Source organism: Jaculus jaculus, chromosome X (genome assembly GCF_020740685.1).
Source record: "Jaculus jaculus isolate mJacJac1 chromosome X, mJacJac1.mat.Y.cur, whole genome shotgun sequence".
Taxonomy (NCBI): Eukaryota; Metazoa; Chordata; class Mammalia; order Rodentia; family Dipodidae; genus Jaculus; species Jaculus jaculus.
In genome coordinates, this window is record NC_059125.1 from 101,813,644 (window position 1) to 101,836,100 (window position 22,457).

General features: G+C 41.2%; 1 protein-coding gene and 1 pseudogene across 1 annotated transcript; one reads left to right on the top strand and one right to left on the bottom strand.

Moving 5' to 3' along the window:
* Positions 1-7,012: 7,012 nt before the first annotated feature.
* Positions 7,013-7,602, top strand: LOC105944044 (annotated as a pseudogene).
* An 11,368-nt stretch (positions 7,603-18,970) lies between these two features.
* On the bottom strand, positions 18,971-20,458 carry Tex13b (testis expressed 13B). The gene is made up of 2 exons (XM_004658961.2): positions 20,381-20,458; positions 18,971-20,179 (listed from the first exon to the last, which is right to left on the bottom strand). The coding sequence occupies exon 2, from the start codon at positions 20,144-20,146 to the stop codon at positions 18,971-18,973; it is 1,176 nt and encodes a 391-aa protein (XP_004659018.2). The 5' UTR covers positions 20,147-20,179; positions 20,381-20,458.
* Between the last annotated feature and the right edge of the window lie 1,999 nt (positions 20,459-22,457).

The following is a 22,457-nucleotide window of genomic DNA, read 5'->3' on the forward strand; positions in this document are numbered from 1 at the left end:
CTTATTTCTCTCTGTCAATGTGTGTGTGTGTGTGTGTGTGTGTGTGTGTGTGTGTGTGTGTTGGATGTCAGTCTGTCTGCTTGTGGTGCTGCATATCAAATTTGGAGCCTTGTGTCTGTTAGACAACCCTCTTATCAATGATCTATACTTCCCAACCTCAACCTGTTCATCTTTATCAGAGGCTTCCCCAGTGTTCCTTTTCAGTGAATCCCATCATCTCTTTCCCTAACAGAAGTAATCACTGTTCTGAATTATTGTGATATGCTATTTTAAACATTCTGAAATTTCATATAAATGGAATTACACAGCATAAACTTTTTATCTTTATTTATTTATTTATTGTGGCAGGGTAGGTCAGGCTGGTTGGAAATCATAGTGTTCCTCAATCTCAGCCTCTTGATGCTGGAGTTAAAGTAATGAGTTACTACACCCAACTACACAACTTTTGGCATACACCTTTTCACTATATAATGATTCATGCATATTACTGTTTTCATCAGTATTTCATTATTGTGTTGCTGTTGTTCATTGTATGAGTGTATAACAGACTGATCATATATGATGGACACTAATGATTTTCTTTCTGTTTTTGAATTTGTGAATAAATTAACTTATGTAATTTTGGGGTTTTTTGGTTTCCAAGGTAGGGTCTCACTCTAGCCTAGGCTGACTTGGAATTCACTATGTAGTCTCAGGTTGGCCTCCAATTCATGGTGATCCTCCTACCTCTGCCTCCCATGTGCTGGAATTAAAGATATGTGCCATCATGCCCAGGCTAATTTATGTAATTCTTTTTGTGGGCATATATTTTCATTTTCTGACAATTTCATGCATGTTATAAATGTATTTTGACTATATCCATTCTCATTACCCTTTCTTATTCCTTTCCTACTTCTGCTAAATCCCTTCTTGTCAAACACTCCTCTCCTACTTTCACATGCCTTTTAAATTGTTTTGGTGACTTACTGAGTAAAATTAGAATTCTTTGCATGAGCATGGGTGGGCAGTTATTTATCCAGTATGGGAAATTTACCAGTAGTTACACCACTGAAGAGCATGATTCCCCTTCTCCCATTAATTGACTGTTTATTTACTTTGGCTATTTGATATGAGCAGAATCACACTGTACATGACCTTTTGTTTCTGTCCTTAATATTGCTTCATGTTTTCAAGGGTCATCTATGTGTGGAAATGTATTAGCACTTCATTCTCTCTTTATGACTGTATCTATTGTATACATGTATGACATTTGGTTTGTCAGTGCATCAGTTGGTAGTCATTTGGGTAGTTTCTAACTTCATTTACTATTATGTAAAGTGCTACTATGGACGTTATTGAACAATTTTTGTTCTTTTTTTTTTTGTTTTTGGTTTTTCAAGGTAGGGTCTCACTCTGGTCCAGGCTGACCTGGAATTAACTCTGTAGTCTCAGGGTTGCCTTGAACTCACGGCGATCCTCCTACCTCTGCCTCCCGAGTGCTGGGATTAAAGGCGTGCGCCACCACACCCGGCTCAATTTTTGTTCTTTTAAATTTCCCTTTTTATTTATTTGAGAGAGAGAGACAGGGAGGGAGGGAGCAGGAGATAATAGGCATGGAAGGGCCTCCAGCTACTAAAAATGAACTCCAGATGAATTTGCCACCTTGTTCACCTGGCTTAATTGGATTGTAGGATACCAAACCTGTTCCCTTTGGTTTTACAGGCAAGCTCTTTAACTGCTAAGTGATGTCTCGAGCCCAATTTATTTAAAGGTAAGGGAGGAAGGGGGGACTTAATAGGATGGCATTGTGTGTGTGTATATATATATATATCACAGATTGATGGGGTTGAAAAGGCCTTAGTGAGGTCAGGAGAAGAGATCGAGTAAAAGAAAAGTGGAGGGAGGGCTAATCAAAATCTAAGAGGCTACAAATAAGTCATATGGAAACCTATTTTTTTGGACAATGGAACACACAGGAGCCATACATTATTACTAGAAAATCTTCAGTGCCAGGGATGGGATACTTTCCAGTGAGTTATTGGCCAGGGAGGTCCCTGATGCCCCCAAAATGTTACAGGCCATTGCTGAGGCTCTTGGTTCCCCACCAGGAATAGATGGTAAGACCCTATTGCTGAAGAGTTCACATACTTCAGCTGCAAGATCACAAAGAAACACTGCTGGAGCTGAGCTAAAAACCTCCATGTAGACCAGCTGACAGAAAGCTGGAAAAAAGCCACACTTCATGCAGTTCAATGGGAGAGAGAGAAATCACCAGTGAAGATACCCACTAGTGGACACTGCAAGCCTTATATTTGGCTAGCCAGGCCAAATGAGCCAACAGGTGCAATAGTGACACTTCTGTTATAGGGGAAACCAACCGCCCTCTAGTTTGACTGGAGGCCCACTCTGTGGGATGGAATACAACCCCGATACTGAAAACCTATAACAGAGGTATTCATGAGCCCTACGGGTGTAATGTATGTTGGTGTCTGGCTAAATGTATGTACTATGCTCACCAAACTGCCCAGTAAGTACTTCTCTTAATGTCATACATATATATTAATACTACTCTCACTTTAGGTCGGAGAAACTTCTTTTTTTCAAATGGCAGTGACCTTGGGATGACTCAGAAGGCACCATGGTGCTGAGAAGAAGTGATAGAGGAGTGCTCAGCACTGAAATATCTCAATCACATCTTCCATGGCTCTGGGTCCATTGTGGAAGAGGTGGCAGAAAGAATGTAAGAGCCAAAGGAAGGGTAGGATTCCTCACAATGTGGTCCTCCAGACACAAAATGCCCTGGATATCCATGACCTCACAGTGCCTAACACAAGGCTGTCATAACAGGAGAAAAAGATCATGACACCAAATAAAAGAAAGACTGATTGAGAAGGGGAAGGGATATGATGGAGAGTGGAGTTTCAATGGGAAAGTGGGGGGAGGGAGGGAATTACCATGGGGTATTGTTTACAATTATGGAAGTTGTCAATAAAAAAAAAATTTAAAAATAGCTGAATATGGTGGTGCACACCTTTAATCCCAGCATTCGGGAGGCTGAGGTAGGAGGATCACTGTGAGTTTGAGGCCACCCTGAGACTACATAGTTCATTCCAGGTCAGCCTGAGCCAGAGTGAAACCCTACCTTGAAAAACAATAAATAAATAAATAAATAAATAAATAAATAAAAGAAATAAAGGTAAGGTCCCACTCTAGCCCAGGATGACCTGGAACTCACTAGGCTGGCCACAAACTCAAAGCAGTCCTCTTTACCTCTGCCTCTTGAGTGCTGGGATAAAAGGTATGCAACCACTATGCCCACTTGGACAATTTTTTTAGTTAAATACATGTTTTCTATTTGTTTTTCATGGTCGGGCTTCACTCTAGCTCAGGCTGACCTTTAATTCACTATGTAGTCTCATGGTGACCTTGAACTCACAGCGATCCTCCTACCTCTGCTTCCCAAGTGCTGAGATTAAAGACGTGAGTCACCACGCTTGGCCATGTTTTCTATTTTTTAAGTATATGAGATTTTATATTTTATTTTTGTGAGATAATAGGGAAACACAGACTTCTCATTTATTGTAATGATGAAAAACTGTCTTTCGAATTTATTATTCATTGTAGGCATCCTGGAAACAAATAAATACATGTACATTTCTCCTTTTTGTTTAACTTTGTATATTTAGAGCTTCCCAATATTCGAATCTCCACATTCCTGTTTCTTGCTTCTATGTAGTCCTGAGAAATGTCCAATGTTTTCTTTTCATTTGGTACACATAGGTCTGGAATTGCTGGAACATGTGGTAGTTATATAGCTCATCAGCAATGTAAGAGGATTCTAGTTTTTCTACATTCTTATGCTTTTCTACTTAAAAAAAAAAACTATGCCCATATAGTGATGTGAAGTGTCCTATTATTTAGTCATTAAAAGGGACAAATTACTGATACAATATACATGGCTTTTATGGCAAGTGAAAGATATCAGAGACAAAGAGGCAAAGCCTAAAAATACAGGTTTGATTCCTCAGTACCCACATAAGGCCAGATGGACAAAGTGGCACATGCATTGGGAGTTCATTTATAGTGTGGCAAGAGGCCCTAGCTTGCTTCTCATACTTGCTCTTTCTCTCTCTGCTTGCAAATGAATAAATAAAAATATTTTAAAAACAAGCAAATCCTTAGAGACAGAATGTAGGATTGTTGTTGCCAGGGACTAGGAGGACGGGGAGAGTGGGAAGTCTCCCCCACAAATGTTCTGGGATTATTGGTGATAGTTTAAAAACTTTGTGTGTATGTCACAGAGCAAAACATTGGATTGTATACTTTAAAAGGGTGAATTTATATATGAATAAGGTCACAATTTTTAAAACAACAGAGCCTCACGTTAGGCTTAGAAATAAGATTTGATTTATATTTTTATTACAAAAAGTACGAACCTATTTGGAAAAATGAGCAACAGACATAAATGGACATTTTTTACCAAAGAAGGACTGGACTGGAATTAAACAACATGGTGTCATAAGGATAATTGACAAAATTTCTTCTTTTTGTTTTAAGTCTTTTTCATTTACACATGTGTGTGTATGGATGTGTCAGTGTCTCTTGCTACTGCAAATAGAATTCCAGGTGTTTGTGTCACTTTTCGCATCAGGCTTTATGTGGGTTGCTGGGGAATTTAACCCCAGGATTAGCAAGCAAGTGCTTTTAACCACTGAGCCATCTCCCCAGCCCTGAAAAGATTTCTGTTTTTAAAATAGTTAAAAATACATTTTGTGTATATGGTGTGAATGTGAGTGTGCCAAAGTGTGTGTGTGTGTGTGTGTGTGTGTGTGTGTGTGTGTAAGCCAGAGGACAAGTTCAGGTGTTGGATCTTCAACTTTGACTTCCTTTGAGGCAAGGTATGTCTTTTGTTCTCACTGCTGTTGACTTCTACCTTTGCCTTAAGTTTCTAAGCTTTCTGGAAAATTCTCCCGTCTCTGCCTTCATCTTCAGCATGCTGGGATTACAGAAAAATACCACAGCTTCTGACTTTTGTTTATCTTATGGATCTTTATGTTAGGTGTGGTGATTCAACTAGGGTGCTCAGGCTTGAGTGTCAAGTGCTTTATCCACTGAGCCATCTTCCCAGCCCAATGGACAAGACATGAATTTCTTTTTTTATTTATTTTATTTTATTTTATTTTATTTTATTTTATTTTATTTTATTTTATTTTATTTTATTTTATTTTATTTATTTGAGAGCTACAGACACAGAGAGAAAGACAGATAGAGGGAGAGAGAGAGAATGGGAGCGCCAGGGCTTCGAGCCTCTGCAAACGAACTCCAGATGCGTGCGCCCCCTTGTGCATCTGGCTAACGTGGGACCTGGGGAACCGAGCCTCGAACCGGGGTCCTTAGGCTTCACTGGCAAGCGCTTAACCGCTAAGACATGAATTTCTAAGGGCCAAAATGATGCATGCCTACAGTTTAGTTACCCAAAGGCAGGCACTGTTCTTATAGTTTGAGAACTGATCCAGTCTCAAGGACAAATATGATAAACCTAAATATTGGGAAAAGAATCCAAGATAAAGGACTATATATAAAACTCTGTGCTGGAAATATTCTACTTCATAAGAATAAAATTGTTCATGTGTCCATTTTAATGGAATATAACTTCTTTATGTGAACATTATAATAAATATATTTTCTCTCACATAGCATTTATATTACACTGTACCCTGCGCTAAGGGTTTTCTAAATGCCATTTTAATTAATTCTCACAAAAGTTATCATGTAAATATTATATTCTGTATTTTACATATGGATTCCTAAAGTCTTAGAGTTTAATTTACTAAACGTTTTATTCTACTTGAAAGAATTTGAATTCAAAGACACATACACTTCACATAAGATAATATAACAATACAAACACTATCTTTTGTTTAGGATATTTGAGTCTTTACTGTGTTGTATTGTGCTGAAAACTTTGCATGTAGTTTTGAATTTTGTCTTTCTACCAAGTTTATAAACAAAGTACCATTATTATTCTTACTTAACAAATACTAAATTTGAGGCCTATAAATGTTAATTTTGTGATTCTGACACACTCAGTAAATGGAGAAGTCAGGATTTGGGTATATTTGTTGGGTTCTATAGCTTGTGTTTTACCAATACATTCTCCTATATCAGAACCAAATCCTAGAAGAGTGGCTCGTTTGCTTGATAGTATATTAGAATCACCCGGGGGCTTTATTTTAAATCAGTGCTGCTGAGCCTCAATAAAGATTCTATTTTGTTTCACCAGTGTGGGCTAGTCACTGGATTTTTCTCATAAGCTTCTATTTATTCACTTTATTCAATAAATATTAAATGAGTATCGACTCTGTTCCAAAACATTTTGTCAATTATATGCTAGCAAGGTGTATTAGCTATGGCCACAGTGATAATATGTAATACACACAAAATTTATGTGACTTGAAAAATTGAACACTTATTAGGCACTTGTTACCACAGATTGGAGGCCATCTGAGACTCAGCTAATGAGGAATGTTCTTTGAGGCAAATCTGATTCAGATGGCCCTATTATATTTTTTTCTTTTAGCTACAGGATTATGAATAAGCTAGGGCGGCTATGTGTCACATAGTTCTCATCTTCCTTCAACCAGTAAACTAACTGAGGCTTCTTGTGGCTCCATTAATGACAGTATCAGAATGACAAAAGGAAACGTGCCCAACTCTGGGTTCACTCTTAGCTAAAGCAAATCTCATGGCTGAATTCAACGATAAGATGAGAAATTAAGCTCTGCATTTTTTTTGTGAATGGAATAGCAACCTAATAATGCAATTTAGGTGGGAAGGATGAAAACAGTTAGCATAATACATAAGTAGATCACCAAGGATGGTAGAGGGTGCTAAATTGTATTGCAAATAAAAATAAATGAATTTTTGTGCCGCTGCCATCGCTGCCATCGCTCTCTAACGCCAGTGCCGCCTTCTAGCTTGCCGAGCTTGCAGCCGTAGGAGAAAAAGGGGTAGGTGAGATGGTCTCTATACCATGGCTCGTACAAAGCAGACTGCCCTCAGATACACTGGGGGTAAAGCACTGAGGAAACAACTGGCTACAAAAGCGGTTCACAAGAGTGCGCCCTCTACTGGAAGGGTGAAGAAACCTCAACGTCACGGGCCTGGTACTGTGGCACTCTGAGAAACTAGACGCTATCAGAAGTCCACTGAACTTCTGATTCGCAAACTGCCCTTCCAGCGTCTGGTGTGAGAAATTGCTCAGAACTTCAAAACAGATCTGTGCTTTCAAATTGCAGCTATTGGTGCTTTGCGGGAGGCAAGTGAGGCCTATCTGGTTAGCCTTTTTGTTTGTTTGTTTGTTTTTGTTTTTGTTTTCTAAGGTAGGGTCTCACTCTAGCTCAGGCTGACCTGGAATTCACTATGTATTCTCAGGATGGCTTCGAACTCTTGGAGATCCTCCTACCTCTGCCTCCCGAGTGCTGGGATTAAAGGCGTGCGCCACCGCGCCCGGCTTGGTTAGCCTTTTTGAAGATAACAACCTGTGGTATCCATGCCAAATGTGTAACAATTATGCCAAAAGATATCCAGCTAGCACATCGCATACGTGGAGCGAGTGCTTAAGAGTCTACTATGATGGGAAACATTTCATTCTAAAATTTTTTTTTCTCTTCCTGTTATCGGTAGTTCTGAATGTTAGGCTTTTTTCCCCCATCCCCCATGGGATCAAAAGGAACCTAAGTATACGATTGCGAGTGGAAAAACTAGGGGACAGGAATCAGACATTGGCAGTTTCTTCATTTTCATCTGTGTGTGGATTTTTAATATAAACGTGGGGATGTAAAGCATTACTGCAAGTCAAAATCTTTCAGTGAACAAGTTTCAACAGTTCAACTTTATAACAATTATAAATAAACCTGCTAAATTTTTCTGGACAATGCCAACATTTTGGAATTGTAACTGCTAAAAAAACTTTACTAGATTTGGGCCTCTTGGAACAGATTTGTCGGTCTAATAGTTGCTTTGCAGTGCTATAAGCAGACCTTTATGGGCCATTCTGGTCAGAGTTTAAAGACCTGAATGCAGTAAGGGCTGTGGACTGAAAGGTTTGGTTTATGAATAATGAGAATAAAGAGCTTTGTCTGGACTGGAAGCAGTTTGTGTAAGAAGCTTACTACATTTTCTCATGTCCTAAAAACTTGTACATGATTGTGTGCATAGAAATGGACTGGTGTGAGCAGGATATAACACAGAAAGAAATGAAAACTTTAAACCCAAACTGCTTCCCATTCAGCTGCAATTGTTTTGAGAAGTTACAACCATTGAAATTGGGTCAGATGTTTTGCATTGGGATAGCAAGAAACATGCAGACTCTTTTGAAAGTAAGGAGCCTGGATGCTGAAAGAGTGACCTGCTCTTGAAAGTTGGCTTTATTCACCCCAGGATTAACAAATTTGGTATCCCACCTTGTACTATGGAAGTATAACAAATGCAGGAAAGAGGTCATTGGATTTAGAATTTTTGGAAATGTCCAGGGAAAATATGAGACAGGGTTGTTGGAAGTCCCAGAGTAGAGGCCTGAGGGAGCCAAGAGAATGAATCTTGGGTTGCAGTGGAGACCTAATGGAGGTGCCAGGACTATGGGATGGCTGCAAAAGAAAGTTGCAAACTCAGGGAGGAGTGTTCTCTGAGCTGTGAGCAGGCCAGGCCAGAGGGATGTAAGTGGAATTTCTGAGACTTATTTGTTAGATATGTCAGACTTGAAGCTATGGAACTTGATGTTTATTATGTTTGTTTTAGATTTTATATGGTTCAATCTTTCCTTGTTATATAGGCCCATTGCCTTCTTTTGCAGTGTGAATGTCTATTTTGTGCTATTATATTTTTTGCCTTACAGACTCTAGGGGAAGCTCCATGGTGGCAGGAGAAAACATGGAATCAACAGTGGCAGGATATCACCTCTTGGCCAACATCAGGTGCAAAACAGTAGGAGAAAAGTGTTCCAAATCCTCACAGGGGGCAAGATGGCTATAATGCCCATAAGCCTTCCCCCAGCAACACACCTTTTCCCAGAAGGCTCCAATTCCAGAATGCCATTATCTAGGAACCAAGCATTCAAAAACATGAGTTTATAAGGGATACCTGATTCAAACCACCACAAGATGCATTATGACTAGTTCCCTTTTGTTCATGCTGCCATGCTTTCACCTCCATCATGGGATGTATTGTCCCAAGCTAATACAAAATAAACCTTTCCTCACGTAAATTGTTTCTTTTCAGGTATTTGATGACAGCAATAAGAAAAGTAAATAATGCAAGCTGGCTAATGTTCACTGGAAAACAAAATACCAGAAAACAGTCACTTCAAATATTGTATGTATTTGTAAATACATACCTATTGTTTAAATTAATTATGATGGTTAAACTTGATGTTCAATTTTATTGAATTGACAGATACATAAGAGATTTGTGAAACATACTTCTGAGTGTGTCTATCAGGGTGTTTCTAAAGAGGATTAACTAAGGAGGGAAGACCTGTCTTAAATATATACATGGCCATACAGTAGACTGGGGACCTTGATGATAAAAGAGGAATAACTAAGAAACACACTGGTATAGTCATATTTTTTATTTTACATTTTTCTTTTTTTTGAGGTAGGGTCTTACTCTAGTCCCTGTCAACGTGAAATTCACTATGTAGTCTCAGGGTGGCCTCGAACTCACAGCTATTCTCCTACCTATGCCTCTGAAGTGATAGGATCAAAGGCATGTGCCACCACACCTATGTTTCCATTTCTTGACAAATTTCTCATCGCTTTTTCTTTCTTTCTTTCCCTCTCTCTCTCTCTCTCTCTCTCTCTCTCTCTTCGGTTTTTAGAGGTAGGGTCTTGCTGTACCCAGGCTGACCTAGAATTCACTATGTAGTCTTAGGGTATCCTTGAACGAATGGCGATCCTCCTACCTCTGCCTCCTGAGTGCTGGGACCAATGGCATTCACCACCATGCCTGGCCTTTTTTATTTATCTATTTTTCTTTTTTAAAAAATATTTAATTGTATCATGGTGCTGGAAAGAAGTGACCAGATTGCTCAGTACTTTAACATCTCTATCACACTTTCCAAGGCTCAGGGTCCATTGTGGAAGAGGTGGCAGAAAGAATGTAAGAGCCAAAGGAAGGGTAGGACTCCTTACAATGTGCTGTCCCCAGACACAAAATGGCCTGGATATCCATGTCCTCACAGTGCCTGATGCCACCTACACAAGACCATCATAATAGGAGGAAAAGATCATGACATCAGAATAAAAGACAGACTGATTGAGATGAGGAGGGGATATGATGGAGAATGGAGTGTCAAAGGGGAAAGTGGGGGGGGAGGGTATTACCATGGGATATTTTTTAAAATCATAGAAGTTGTTAATAAAAATTTGAATCCAGGCATGGTGGCGCACACCTTTAATCCCAGCACTTGGGAGGCAGAGGTAGGTGGATCGCCACGAGTTTGAGGCCACCCTGAGACTTCATAGTTAGTTTGAGGTCAGCCTGGACTAGTGTGAGACCCTACCTCGAAATACCCCCCCCCCCAAATTATTTTGTTTATATTTGGATATTTTCATGAATGTGTTTTGATCTTTTTTCTCCAAATTACCTTCTTTTATCCACCACCTGCCTCTACTAATCCCCATCCTTTTTTCCACCTTGTCCCCTTTGTATTTTCATGACTTTTTCTGACTTACTGAATTAAATTAGATCTATATATATACGTATATATTTAAGTTACAGGTAAAATACTACCTAGTAGAGTGTGTAAGTACACAGATCTCAGAAAAACCGTTGTCAGACAAATCCTTTTCTAAAGAAGTAATCTTTTTTTGTTTGTTTGTTTCTCGAGGTAGGGTTTCACTATAGCTCAGGTTGACCTGGAATTCACTCTGTAGTCTCAGGGTGGCCTCGAACTCACGGTGATCCTCCTACCTCTGCCTCCTGAGTGCTGGGATTAAAGACATGTGCCACCACGCCTGGCTAGGAAGTAATTTTTAAGGATGAGAAAGAGCTCTCCATGGAAAGAGGAGGAAGAATATTCTAACTGGAGCAAATAGCCAGTGCAAAGAGCGCAAGGTAGGACAGAATAAAACATTTTTGAGATACTAAAAGTAGACCAGTATATTGTATAATGAAATAAGGAGAATCAAAGCCAGGTGTGATGGTGCTTGCCTTCGTTAATCCTAGCACTCGGGAGGCAGAGGTAGGAGTATTGCTGTGAGTTCAAGGCCATTCTGAGACTACAGAGTGAATTCCAGGTCAGCCTGGGATAGAGTGAGGCTGTACCTTGAAAAAAAAAAAGGAGAATCATGTAAAATCAGACTGAGATGGGAGGTAAGTAGGTAGGGTCCAGGTCATAGAATTCATAGAATATTTTATAGGGTGAGGCAAAAATTTTGGATTTTATACTAAATATGATGAAAGACCAAAAGATTTTAGGTAGGGCAGCAACATGATTTAATTAATATTTGTAGAAAATAACTTTGGCTTCTGGGAATACATGCATAAGAATAGGCAAGTAAGGGATTATTTCAGCTGTCCAGTAAGTTCACTTTGAAGTAGACTTGTGTGATACCTGAGCATACTGGCAAATAAATGAATTGGAAGCTTTTTGAAGGTGTAAATGATGTGGCTTGTTAATTGAGTGAAGAGAACTGAAAGAAAACACTACTAACAGTTTTTCACATTCCATAATCAAGGTTGTTTTGGTGGTCAAAGGAGGTATTAAATCAGGAGCTTGGGTTTAGACATGGAAATTTTGAGGAGTGTTTGAGGCATCCAAATAAAGATTGTGGTGATGGTTGTATAAGTCATACTTATTTTCATAATTTTGGGAGGCTATGCTTGGTATCAACTCATTATATCACCAGGAAATAAACAGAAGACATATCAGAAAAATACCCAAAAGTAGGAGTCAATGTTATCATCTTGGCAAGTATAATTAGAACCATGACTGCTTCTTGTAAAGGAACATGGCATATCAGAAAAGACAACATGTAGAATGCCCCAACAAGATCATTTTATTGAGCTGGAACATATGTTTTATCCTGATAAAGAGGGCTCTGGCTCATGCAGAGCCATGGTGCTTCAGGGATGACTTGTGGTACACAAGTTCATGTTTGATTGGGCAGCAGGAGTGCCAGGTAGGTTTGGTTATCTCATCTATGTCAACTGCACAGATATGGCCATACCACTGACCTTTGTGTGGCTGACATAATCATTAACGCTTTTCAAGACACAAATGGACCAATCCTGGACATCCTTTTTGTATATTCAGAGATGCTTCTATTCATTCTCAATGGACTTCCTGGTCTTCAGTATCCTGTGAATGACCAAGAACATGACCTTACTGCTAACCCTTGGAAAAGGATGCCAGTAGAGACCCTCTGGTATAGCTTTGTAAGAAACAAGCTATTTTCTACATCTTCTGTCCTGGTATCTGTCTAGTTTACAGCCATGAGGAATCTCTAATCTCTGTTAAATCAACCTATCAAGGCAGAGATTCTATGGTCTAGAGATGAAAAGAGGGTGTATTTCTTGAACCTGTTTTCAAGTGCTAATACAGCAATGAAAACCTTTTATTTTATAGTTTGCAATAAAGTGAAGGCCTTGATATCATATCTTCCCTTCCCATTGTTTCCTGGATGTTGTGCAGTATTCTGCTGTCACAGGGAGATGGTGATGACACTCATTTGAGGTTGCTTCAGACAATGACTGATGTCTATTCTACATTTCTAAGTGCTTCAAAACTCTCACAGGCATTTCAGCATAGAAGGGACAAAGTTGCCTGTGAGGCCTTTGCTCATTGCTTATAGAGGGACTGCAGAAACATCAGATTCTGCCTGCAGACAGTGACCTCAAGAGACATGCATGATATCAAGTAGGATTTTCTCAAGTCACTTTTTGAAAAAATAAATCTTAAGGAGGAGTTAATATACACACTTTCCTTCATTTCTATTTCTAATAGTTCTTGATTGCTGTGTTCTATGCCTTGAAGAATAACAGCTGGATTTTTTTTTTTTGATCAAGTGGGAAACACATGGCAAGAAATATTCCAGTGGAATGGAAAACTTTTGCATCACTAACAATACAATTCTTATTTGGTCTCTTACATAAAGGAAGAAGAGAAAAGACTCTAGAATCTACTTTTAGAAGAAAAGTCTGTTCAGTCCTTCAAGAAATGTCAGTAATTGAGTGGTCTGCGAGAGAAGTAAAGGATAGATCTAGGTTACATATTGAGTCAGTGGACTTGGTTCACTGTTTGAGATGCGAGAAGACTATGCAAAAAGGATAACCATTTGCAGTCAGTTCTACTGCTGCAATCTACCTATACCAGAATAAACATTTTGTGTCCAAAGCAGTTACAGTCACATGCCAATGTCTCTGAAGTGACAGCATTTACTTGATCAAGAAGAGGGAGCCTCAGTATTCATGTCACTAGTCTTAACATGTTTTTAGTGAGTATATTCATGGCTCTCTTCATTTGGTACCCTTCACAGAAAATGGATCTTCTTGTTTCTTTCATGTATTTACAGATATGATCATTTTAAGAATTGTGAATAGATAGATCACTTCAGGATTCTGTATTTTATGTCCATCAGTAGGGGATTTATTGATTACTGTGTGGGACAGTGGCCTATGCAGACATTGAGACAAGTTAACATTTTGGAGCACTTTCCATACACCAGATATTCTACTAGCCACCACAAATATATGTATTACAATATTTTATAAAGCACACTCACCAAGTAACAATAAAAATTAATAAAAGTTATAAACTTAAAATGACATTGGCTTTTACTTTTCTTTACACATACTTCATCATTGAAACTTCAAAGAGCTCTAGGCTAGTAAAGGGTGAGTTATACTTTTGTGTATCTGGTCAAACCCTAGATATTCCCATTTGACCTTCACAGAGGGTCAAGGCTGAAGGTATGTCATTTTTATAATGTGGGGAATGGAGCCTCGAACCGGGGTCCTTAGGCTTCACAGGCAAGCGCTTAACCGCTAAGCCATCTTTCCAGCCCAAGTTTGCATTTTCTACTACTTTCCTATGTATCACTTCCATCACTCTGTCCAGCTCCCTTTTCACCTCATTTTCTGATTTTCTTGATGATTCTTGGAAATCTTCCTTGCATTTCTTTATGTTTTCATTTAGTGTGGCCAGCTGATTTTTAAGGTCCTCTTTTTTGCACTCTCCCTCAACTCTCTTGGCTCTCTTTGAATTCCTTCCAGTGTCTTATCATATTGCTCTAGCTTAGTGATGGTAGCATCCACATGATTATCTGTCCTTTGTAGCTTTCCTGCAAGTTCTAGCAGTAGGTTGTTCAGGGTTGCATTGCTCATAGCTTCCACTTGATGTTCTGATCCTAAACACTCTTCTATGTTTTGGTTAGATGTAATCCTTGTTGGACTGGGTGATCTGTCTGGATTTTCTTGCATTTTATATTTCATGTTATTTCTTTTGCGCTGTGGTCTACCCATGTCAGTGTATGGGCAGGTAGGTGGGTGGAGCAGCCTGGGCTCTAGCTCAATGAGAATCCAAGGCAGCCTGGGGTAGTTGCAAGCAGCCTGGGTTTTTGCTCTCTCTTGCCAAAGCCACCTATCTACTGCCTGACAGGGGCACCAAAGTTGTCTGAATTCTCACCCAGTAATGCACCAAAGCTGCCTGCCTTTGAGCTTGAAAGGGGACTGAGGTAGCAATCCCTGAAGCTGCCCAAACTCTGGTTGGGAACACTGGGACCTGCAAACAGTCTGCGCTCTCCCGCCCCAGGGGAGTGGGGGATGGGTGGCGAAGGACAGGTAGGGGATGGCATCTGAGTTGTCGCTAGTGATTCAGTGTTGGCTTGTTTGGTCCTTGCTGTGGGACTAGGCCCACTGCATGTGCAATTGTAGTGCAGAGGCAGCTGATTCGGGCATGTGATTGGGACACAGCAGAGGCTGGCCAGTGGGTAAGTGATTGGAGCACAGCAGCGGGGGTCTGGCAGCCCCCTAATCACAGCAGAGGTGGCCCCCATGGGTGTGCAAACCGAGCACAGCGTGGCGGTCCAGCACATGTGATCAGAGCACAATGGCAGAGGTCCCCGTGCGGTCAGCGCAGTGGGCTGGTGAGTGCACAATGGGCTGGCAGGCGCGTGATTGGAGCACAACCACTTGGGGTGTGGGGTGCAGCGGGTGTATGGGGGGGTAGACTACCCACCTGAGAGGGCATCTGTGCTTCCCTGTTTTTCCCCACTCTGTGCCCTCCCACTGGCAAGAAGACCCTGATAACCCTTAATTTCTTGCCTTTCTTTCCCTGGTATCTGCAGTGCAGCTAGGTGGTCGCCATCTTGGCCGGAAGATCATCTGTCCCTTATCTTGAGTGAAGAGTTGTCTATGTCTTTCCAGAGAAAAAGTTTAACACAACAGCACTCCTAAACATTACTGTCTTTATCTGAGAGCTTAAATATTTGTCACAAGTTTAACACAAAATATCCTCTTCCAAGCATGTTGGTTAAGTGGGAATTTATTATTGAACTTTCCTGGTTTTCAAGTATTGTCTTTCATACTGTTAGGACTGACAATCAAGAATATGTTATATTGGGCCAGGGAGATGACTCAGTGGGTAAAGTGCTTGCTACTCAAGCCTGAGGACCCTAGTATGATCACAAGACCACACATAAATTCCTGGATGTCATGGTAATGAGAAGGGAGTTGGAGACAGGAGAATTTCCAGGAAGCTTACAGTGAGTGTAGCAAAGGACAACAGCAGAGCAAGATCCAGTAAGAGAAATTCTGCTTTAAAATGAGGGAGAAAGGTGAGGAGCAAACTGAAAGATGTCCTCTGACCTCCACACATATGGCATGGCATGTATCTGCTAATATTCCCATGAACACACACACACAAACATACATGAAAACATACATGAATAAATAAATAAATAAATGCTATATAGTATAGACTGCTTGGGAGAGTCACCAGCCAAATAGTGATTACTATACTTGTCACTGGGTTGAGTGTCACATTAATTGTTTACCTTAGTGCTTGGCACATAGTAGTATATCTTAGGAGTCAGACATGGATAATAAAGTCAGTTCTAGAGATGCCTACATGACTTTGAGCAAATGACAGATGGTAATAACACCTGTTGAGATTTTTAAAAATATTTTTATTTATTTGTTTGTAAGCAGGCAAGACAAATGGAATATGAATGGGTGCACCAGAGCCTCTTGTCACTGCAAACGAACTCCATATACATGCACCACTTTGTTCATCTGGCTTTATGTGGGTACTGGGGAATTGAACCCAGGCAGTAAGGCTTTGCAAACAAGTTCCTTTAACTACTGAGCCATCTCTCCATCTCACCTGCCAAAATGTTTGAACGGGAGAATTTAGCATGGAAAAATACAAAATAAGCCTTTTAAAATACTTTTGTTTTCTCATCTCTTTTAGGTCTTCAGCTGCATGATTTGCCAGCTCTCAGCTACACTTGTTTTGTCAGCACTGCATAGTCCATACTGCAAAAAAACCTGAAGTAAGTTGAACGTTGATTTAAACTTGAATATGTCAAAGGTAAATATTAGGTTGCTAGAAATTACAGTCCCAGAAGATGAGTCAAAAACCAAAGTATAAGTGCTCCGCTTGCTTGTCCATCCATAGTAGAAGAGCAAAAGAACAGTTACTATGGCTTGAAAGTGGCTAATCTGGTAAGGGTGCTTGCTGTGCCACCATAAGGGCCAGATTCCTATGTTTGATTTTTCCTGAGTTCAATTCCCCAGTACTCACATAAAACTATCAGGCATGGCCACACATGCCTGTAACACCAGTCATAGGGAGAATGGTGGAGATCGGAGCATCACCAGGGCTACGTGGTCAGTAAGTCTTCCAATAAAGTGTAGCTCCAGGGTGAGTTCAAGTGATCTACCTAAAGGGGAAAAAAAAACCAAACAAACAGAAAAGCAACAGAGAACAGGCCTCCATATGCATGTACACAAGGCATATGCATCTGCACATAAGTGTGTACTCTATACATATACCAAAAAATTACATATAGTCAAAAGCCAGATATGGTTGCTTGTAATCCCAGCACTGAGGAATCAGTCACTGGGGCTCACTGGCCAGCAAATCTAACCTACTTAGTGAGCTCCAAACCAGTGAGAAACCCTGTATCATAACACAGCACTTGAGAGGAATCAAACCCAAGGTTGTCCTCTGGCCACCACACACAGGCATGCATACCACCACATACATTGAACATGTGTAGAAATTTACCACAAGCCTAGAATGAAAGGAGTCCACAGATCTCTGGTTACTTATTCCTCCTTCCCACAAAGGGCAGGGAAAATCTATAATGTGTGTTGTTACTGTGAGTAAGGTATATGTGGTAACAACTGAGATTTGTCTGGTGCCCTCCCCAGGTACCAGAAAAGGAATTCCTTTCCCTACCAGAATCCCACTGTCCTCTCCTTAAATTTTCTTTCACTTGGATCCTATCCTGTTCTGTGTAGGTTGATGATCCTTTTATCTCCTCCATTTTCTATTCTCTGGCATTATACTTATTCCTAAAGTGCTCAAAGAATAACCCCATCTATTGTACCCATCTGTCCTCACACTTATTTTCAGGTGCATTGCTTACATGACACATAAATAAGCAACCCTGTCCTTTGGATTTCCACCCCTTTGCCACATAGATCAATGTCTGTTGACTTCACCTCCCATCCCAAAGGAAAAATGGCCTTTCCAAACTCAAGTTAGAAAATGTTTCCTTTTAAAATATTTTGTGAATATCTGATTATTTTCAAAGCACGAAGTATGTAAATAAAATCTCTTCACCTAACTGGCATGTATTCTACCTTATCACATACCCCACACCCAACTTCTTCACATTCTGACCCTGGCCCACCCACTCTTCAAACCTCACTTGATAAATGTCTTTCCATACCTTTGCCTACTCACAAATATAAATGTGTAGCATTTGTAAATGCAAATTTATAACATATCTATAAATATATATAGCACAAATATGCACACTTTATAAACTTGTTTTTATTTTACATGAAACATAAGTGACTCATATCATTTTTCTTTCCATTGGTGATGTCCCACCTAGTTCACCATGCAAGATCCCATGTCTTCACATGTTTCATGAATTTTGAATCTTTCTTCTGTCTCCTTGTCTACTGCTCAAGTTCTCCATATTCAAAAGAGTCCTCTTTCAACTATGTATATCTCACTTCACCTCTTCATTTCAGTCTCAGGTGCTTGAAGAAAAGCTCCCCTCACTCCTGGCAGTTTTGTTTTCTAACCTGCCACTGCCCTAAATTTTCTTAAGATCTAGGCATTGGGGGGAGGTAGACTTTTATATATACAGCTATCTAGGTCCAGCTGACACTAGGGAGAGGCTACACATGCACACACATACCACAGAAGGTAAAGCAGAACTGAAGTGTTGAATGCTAATGCTCTGGAATACAAAAGGAGTTATAAAACCTGTCCCCAGGGACTATAGGGATGGCTGACTGTGTAATAGTGCTTGCTGCCCAAGCATGAGGGCCTATGAGGATCTGGTTCACTGAGTTTAATTCCCTACATAAATAGTTTGGCATGGCCACACATACCTTTAACCCAAGTCCTGGGGAAGCAGAGACCAGAGAATTGCTGGACCTTGCTTTCCATCAGACCAGCCAGTCTGTGAAAAGGGCAGCTCTGCGGTCATTGAGAAACTCTTGTGACAAGAAAGCACATGGATGAGATAGAAGACACCTAATTTTCTCCTCTTTTACAGTTGCATATTTGCAAATATATAAAAACACATTACATACACACACAACAGGGCTGAAAAAGTCCCTTTCCAATTCCCTTTGCTTTCCCCAACTCTATTAGCCCCCTCCCCCACCCGCAACTTCTGAAAATTTAGTTCCCACTGGGGTAAGTTTCTACTTCATAATTATGAATTCACTGAGGGCCTTACTGCTAGATTCCCCACCCACAGTGGGAGCAATTTCCCATCAGTGAAACACTGACTGTTTTACACCAAGGGCATTCCCAATCACCAGACCCACGAAATATTTTTTTATGCTCATGGGGTCCATAATCCTTCCTGTCAGAAGGTAGGTTCATATCAGAAGCCATGAAGTAGGAGGGCATCTGAGGTTCTGTCACTATGTGTGGTGGTGGGGATGGAGTGGGTGTGACTGGGAAGAGATTTTCATATGAGTATGTGAATGAGTCAGGGAGTTGGACATTAATAGATTCAGTGGTAGAGCTGTGATCAAGGGGCCCAGAGAGAGAATACATGGATGTTCCAATGGATCTGAAAACTCCCTGCTGGAAGCCCATGGGGTAATTTTTCCAGTATACACCTTCAAAATTCTTCACCAAACTTCCATCTGTCTCCACTGTGGTCTCAGGTGTGGAGCAAGCACATGCAGTTACCATGGCAGCCACACCATTCTCTATTTTGCTTCTACTTTCTCCTGTAGCATTAACTGCTACTTCTTCCTTCTTGCCAGTCTCTCTTATTCCTTCAGCAGTGGCAGTGGTGTTAGCCATGGCTAGCTTCCCTGCTTCACTGGCAGCCTTCAGCTCCTGGAGAGAAGTAGGCATGGCTGAGACATGTTCTGGGGATTTGACACATATATTGTGGGGATGGGGGGCAGGAGTAGGATGAGAATCTAGGGGTAATCTTACCGCATGAAACAGCTTCATTCTCATCAGGTCTCGCTCTTTCTGCAGTTCTGACAGTTTCACCTGTGTCAGTTGAAGCTGGAAGGCCGCCTCCTTTCTCTCCATCTCCAGCTGGCCAGTGAGTTGCTTCAGATCTGCCGCCAAATTTTGTGCAGCACACTTGTGCATGCTGGCGAAGTCATGTAGCCACCGCACCCTGTGCCCATGTAAGAGGCCCTGCCTGTAAGCAAAACGCACGCCTAGGGCCAAGCTGCCCCAGGTGCAGGCTTCATGGGCTTCGCTGGGTAATGCAGTGTCTTCCAGGATGCCCTTGAGCTTGTCTTCTACCTCCTCCCAGGACATGGAAAGATTCTCAAGGTAGAACTCCGGGCCTTTCCAGTGCCTGGCCATTTGCTTGTTGATGAACGTTAACACATTTTCATGCCGGAACCCACTATTGAAGTCCTCAGGATTCAAGGCCATGACAGTTCAAAGACCTTAGTAGCTTTGATGGCCCTGGAAGAATGGATCAACCAATTGTCCCATCCTTGTCCCTGGGTTGGCACCTTCTATCCCCTTCAGTTGCTTCCCAGTTCTTTTCCCACCAACCACCAGCCTGGTTCTACTCATGACATCGGAAAAGTTGACCCTCCCTATGAGACACCTCCCACAGGCCTCATCTTCCAGTCTGCGGCCAGATGTATGGGCTCAACTTACCTGTGATCACACTGTCGCAAGGAATGCCTAGCTATCGCACTGCACCAGAGAGAGTACTAGCGAATCTTCCTCCCACAGTACGCTCTAGGAAAATGGAATCTTGGCGCCAAGTCTCGCGATCTTTTGATTTAGGCGGTTCCAACTTTCAGAGACCATGGGGTGGGAGGGAGTGCAGGAGGAAAGACCCCCCTTGCTTCCAGAAAGAAAGAAAGACAACTGTTGGCAAGACTGAAAATTCATCAAGGCAGTAAGAAACAGGAGTGGTCAGAAAAGACTTTGGAACAACAACAACAACAAAAAATCAAGATCTCCTGAGCAAGTCCTCAGAGCTCTCCCCCTACCCCCTCCACAGTGTAATAGTTTGTCCCATACCATGCAGGCCCAGCTCCTAGCAATGGAATGTTTCAGAGTAGTGGTCAACTACAATCAATCCTTGTTGTCTTCATAGCCTGTGAAGGAAGATGAAGAGCCCCAAAACAGCTCCATACCTACTGGCTGCATACTGGGGAGGTAGTAATTTATAGACATTTAATTTCTCAAAAGGGATTCTAAAAGTATTTTTATTTATTTTTAGAGAGAGAGAGAGAGAGAGAGAGAGAGAGAGAGAGAGAGAGAGAGAGAAAGGAAGAGAAAGAAAATGGGTGCCCGAGGGTCTCCAGGTTCTAGGCACTTGTGCTACCATGTGCATCTGGCTTATGTGGTTCCTGGGAAATCAAAGCTAGATCCTTTGGCTTTTTAGGCAAGCACTTTAAACACTAAGCCGTCTCTCCAGCCCAGAAAAGGGGTTTTGATTCTCTTCATCATTCCCCCTCATGTCTCTCACCTTATGCTGCCCCCCCTCCAGTGGTACATGCTCAGTTTACAATATAGTTCTCATTCATCTACTACTGCAGGACTGTGAGATCAGGTGAGTTTCCATCTTACTCAGTCATCAGAGGGATCAGATACTGCGTGTTAAAATAAAATGTTCAATGACTTTCTGAAGTCTAGACCTAGAAACCAGATAAAACACAGGCTGAGTCCTGTTTGGTATTTATTTTATGACTTTGGGCAGAGTCTGAACTTCCATTTCTACCTATGGTGCTATGTTGAGAACCAAATGAAGGAAAAAACGTATCTAAAGTTAAGAATGTGTTCTTTAAAACATATTTGAGATCTGGTATTGAGAGCAGCAGACAAAAGCAATGGGAGGAGTCTGGAGTGGTGCCTGAGATTACTTCCTGTGGGACTTGCTTCTGGGACTGGAACTGCTCCTTGGGGGTGGCCAGGACACACTTCTTGGTAATCATAGTAGTCTGTGTTGTTGTTCTAGTCGCTGAAGTGGGTGTTCTGGACATGGTCTAGGAATGGGGGCAGCAGATCCAGGTTTGATGGCCCAGAGCCAGCAGACATGTGGGCAGAAACACCAGGAAAATGTGGACAGCTCTCCCGGCCATAGGGTAAACAGGCAGTGGTGATATCAGAGGAAGCTCTCAGGGCCCCTGTACCCATGAGCCATAATGCTCCACTCCAGACTGCAATGGACCAACACCCTCCTATTAAATAATTATTTTAAAAAATGTCACTAATTGGCTTTGCCACTCATGACCTCACAGTGGCTGGTGCTACCTACACAAAGCCTTCATAATAGCAGGGGAAAATGATGACATCAAGACAGAAGGGAGACTCCTTGGAAAGAAGGAGTTCAATAGAGGGAAAATCAAAGAGAGGAATAAAGGGAGGGTGGTTGGAGGGGATTATGATCATGGTATATTGTCTAAATGTACAGTGGTTATGAGTGAAAACTTTAAAATGGTTTTAGCACATAAACATGATAAGATTATATGTTTCAGCCGGGCGTGGTGGTGCACACCTTTAATCCCAGCACTTGGGAGGCAGAGGTAGGAGGATCGCCTTGAGTTCAAGGCCACCCTGAGACTACAGAGTTAATTCCAGGTCAGCCTGGACCAGAGTGAGACCCTACCTCGAAAAACCAAAAAAAAAAAAAATTATAGGTTTCATTAGAGCATTTTCATGCATACATATCATACTTTTCTCATACTTGGGCCTCCTGAGGTGGTTTGAATCAAATGTCCCC

Bases quoted from the DNA above. Each gene is read 5' to 3' on its own strand.
- Tex13b (XM_004658961.2), bottom strand. From the start codon at position 20,146: ATGGCCTTGAATCCTGAGGACTTCAATAGTGGGTTCCGGCATGAAAAT.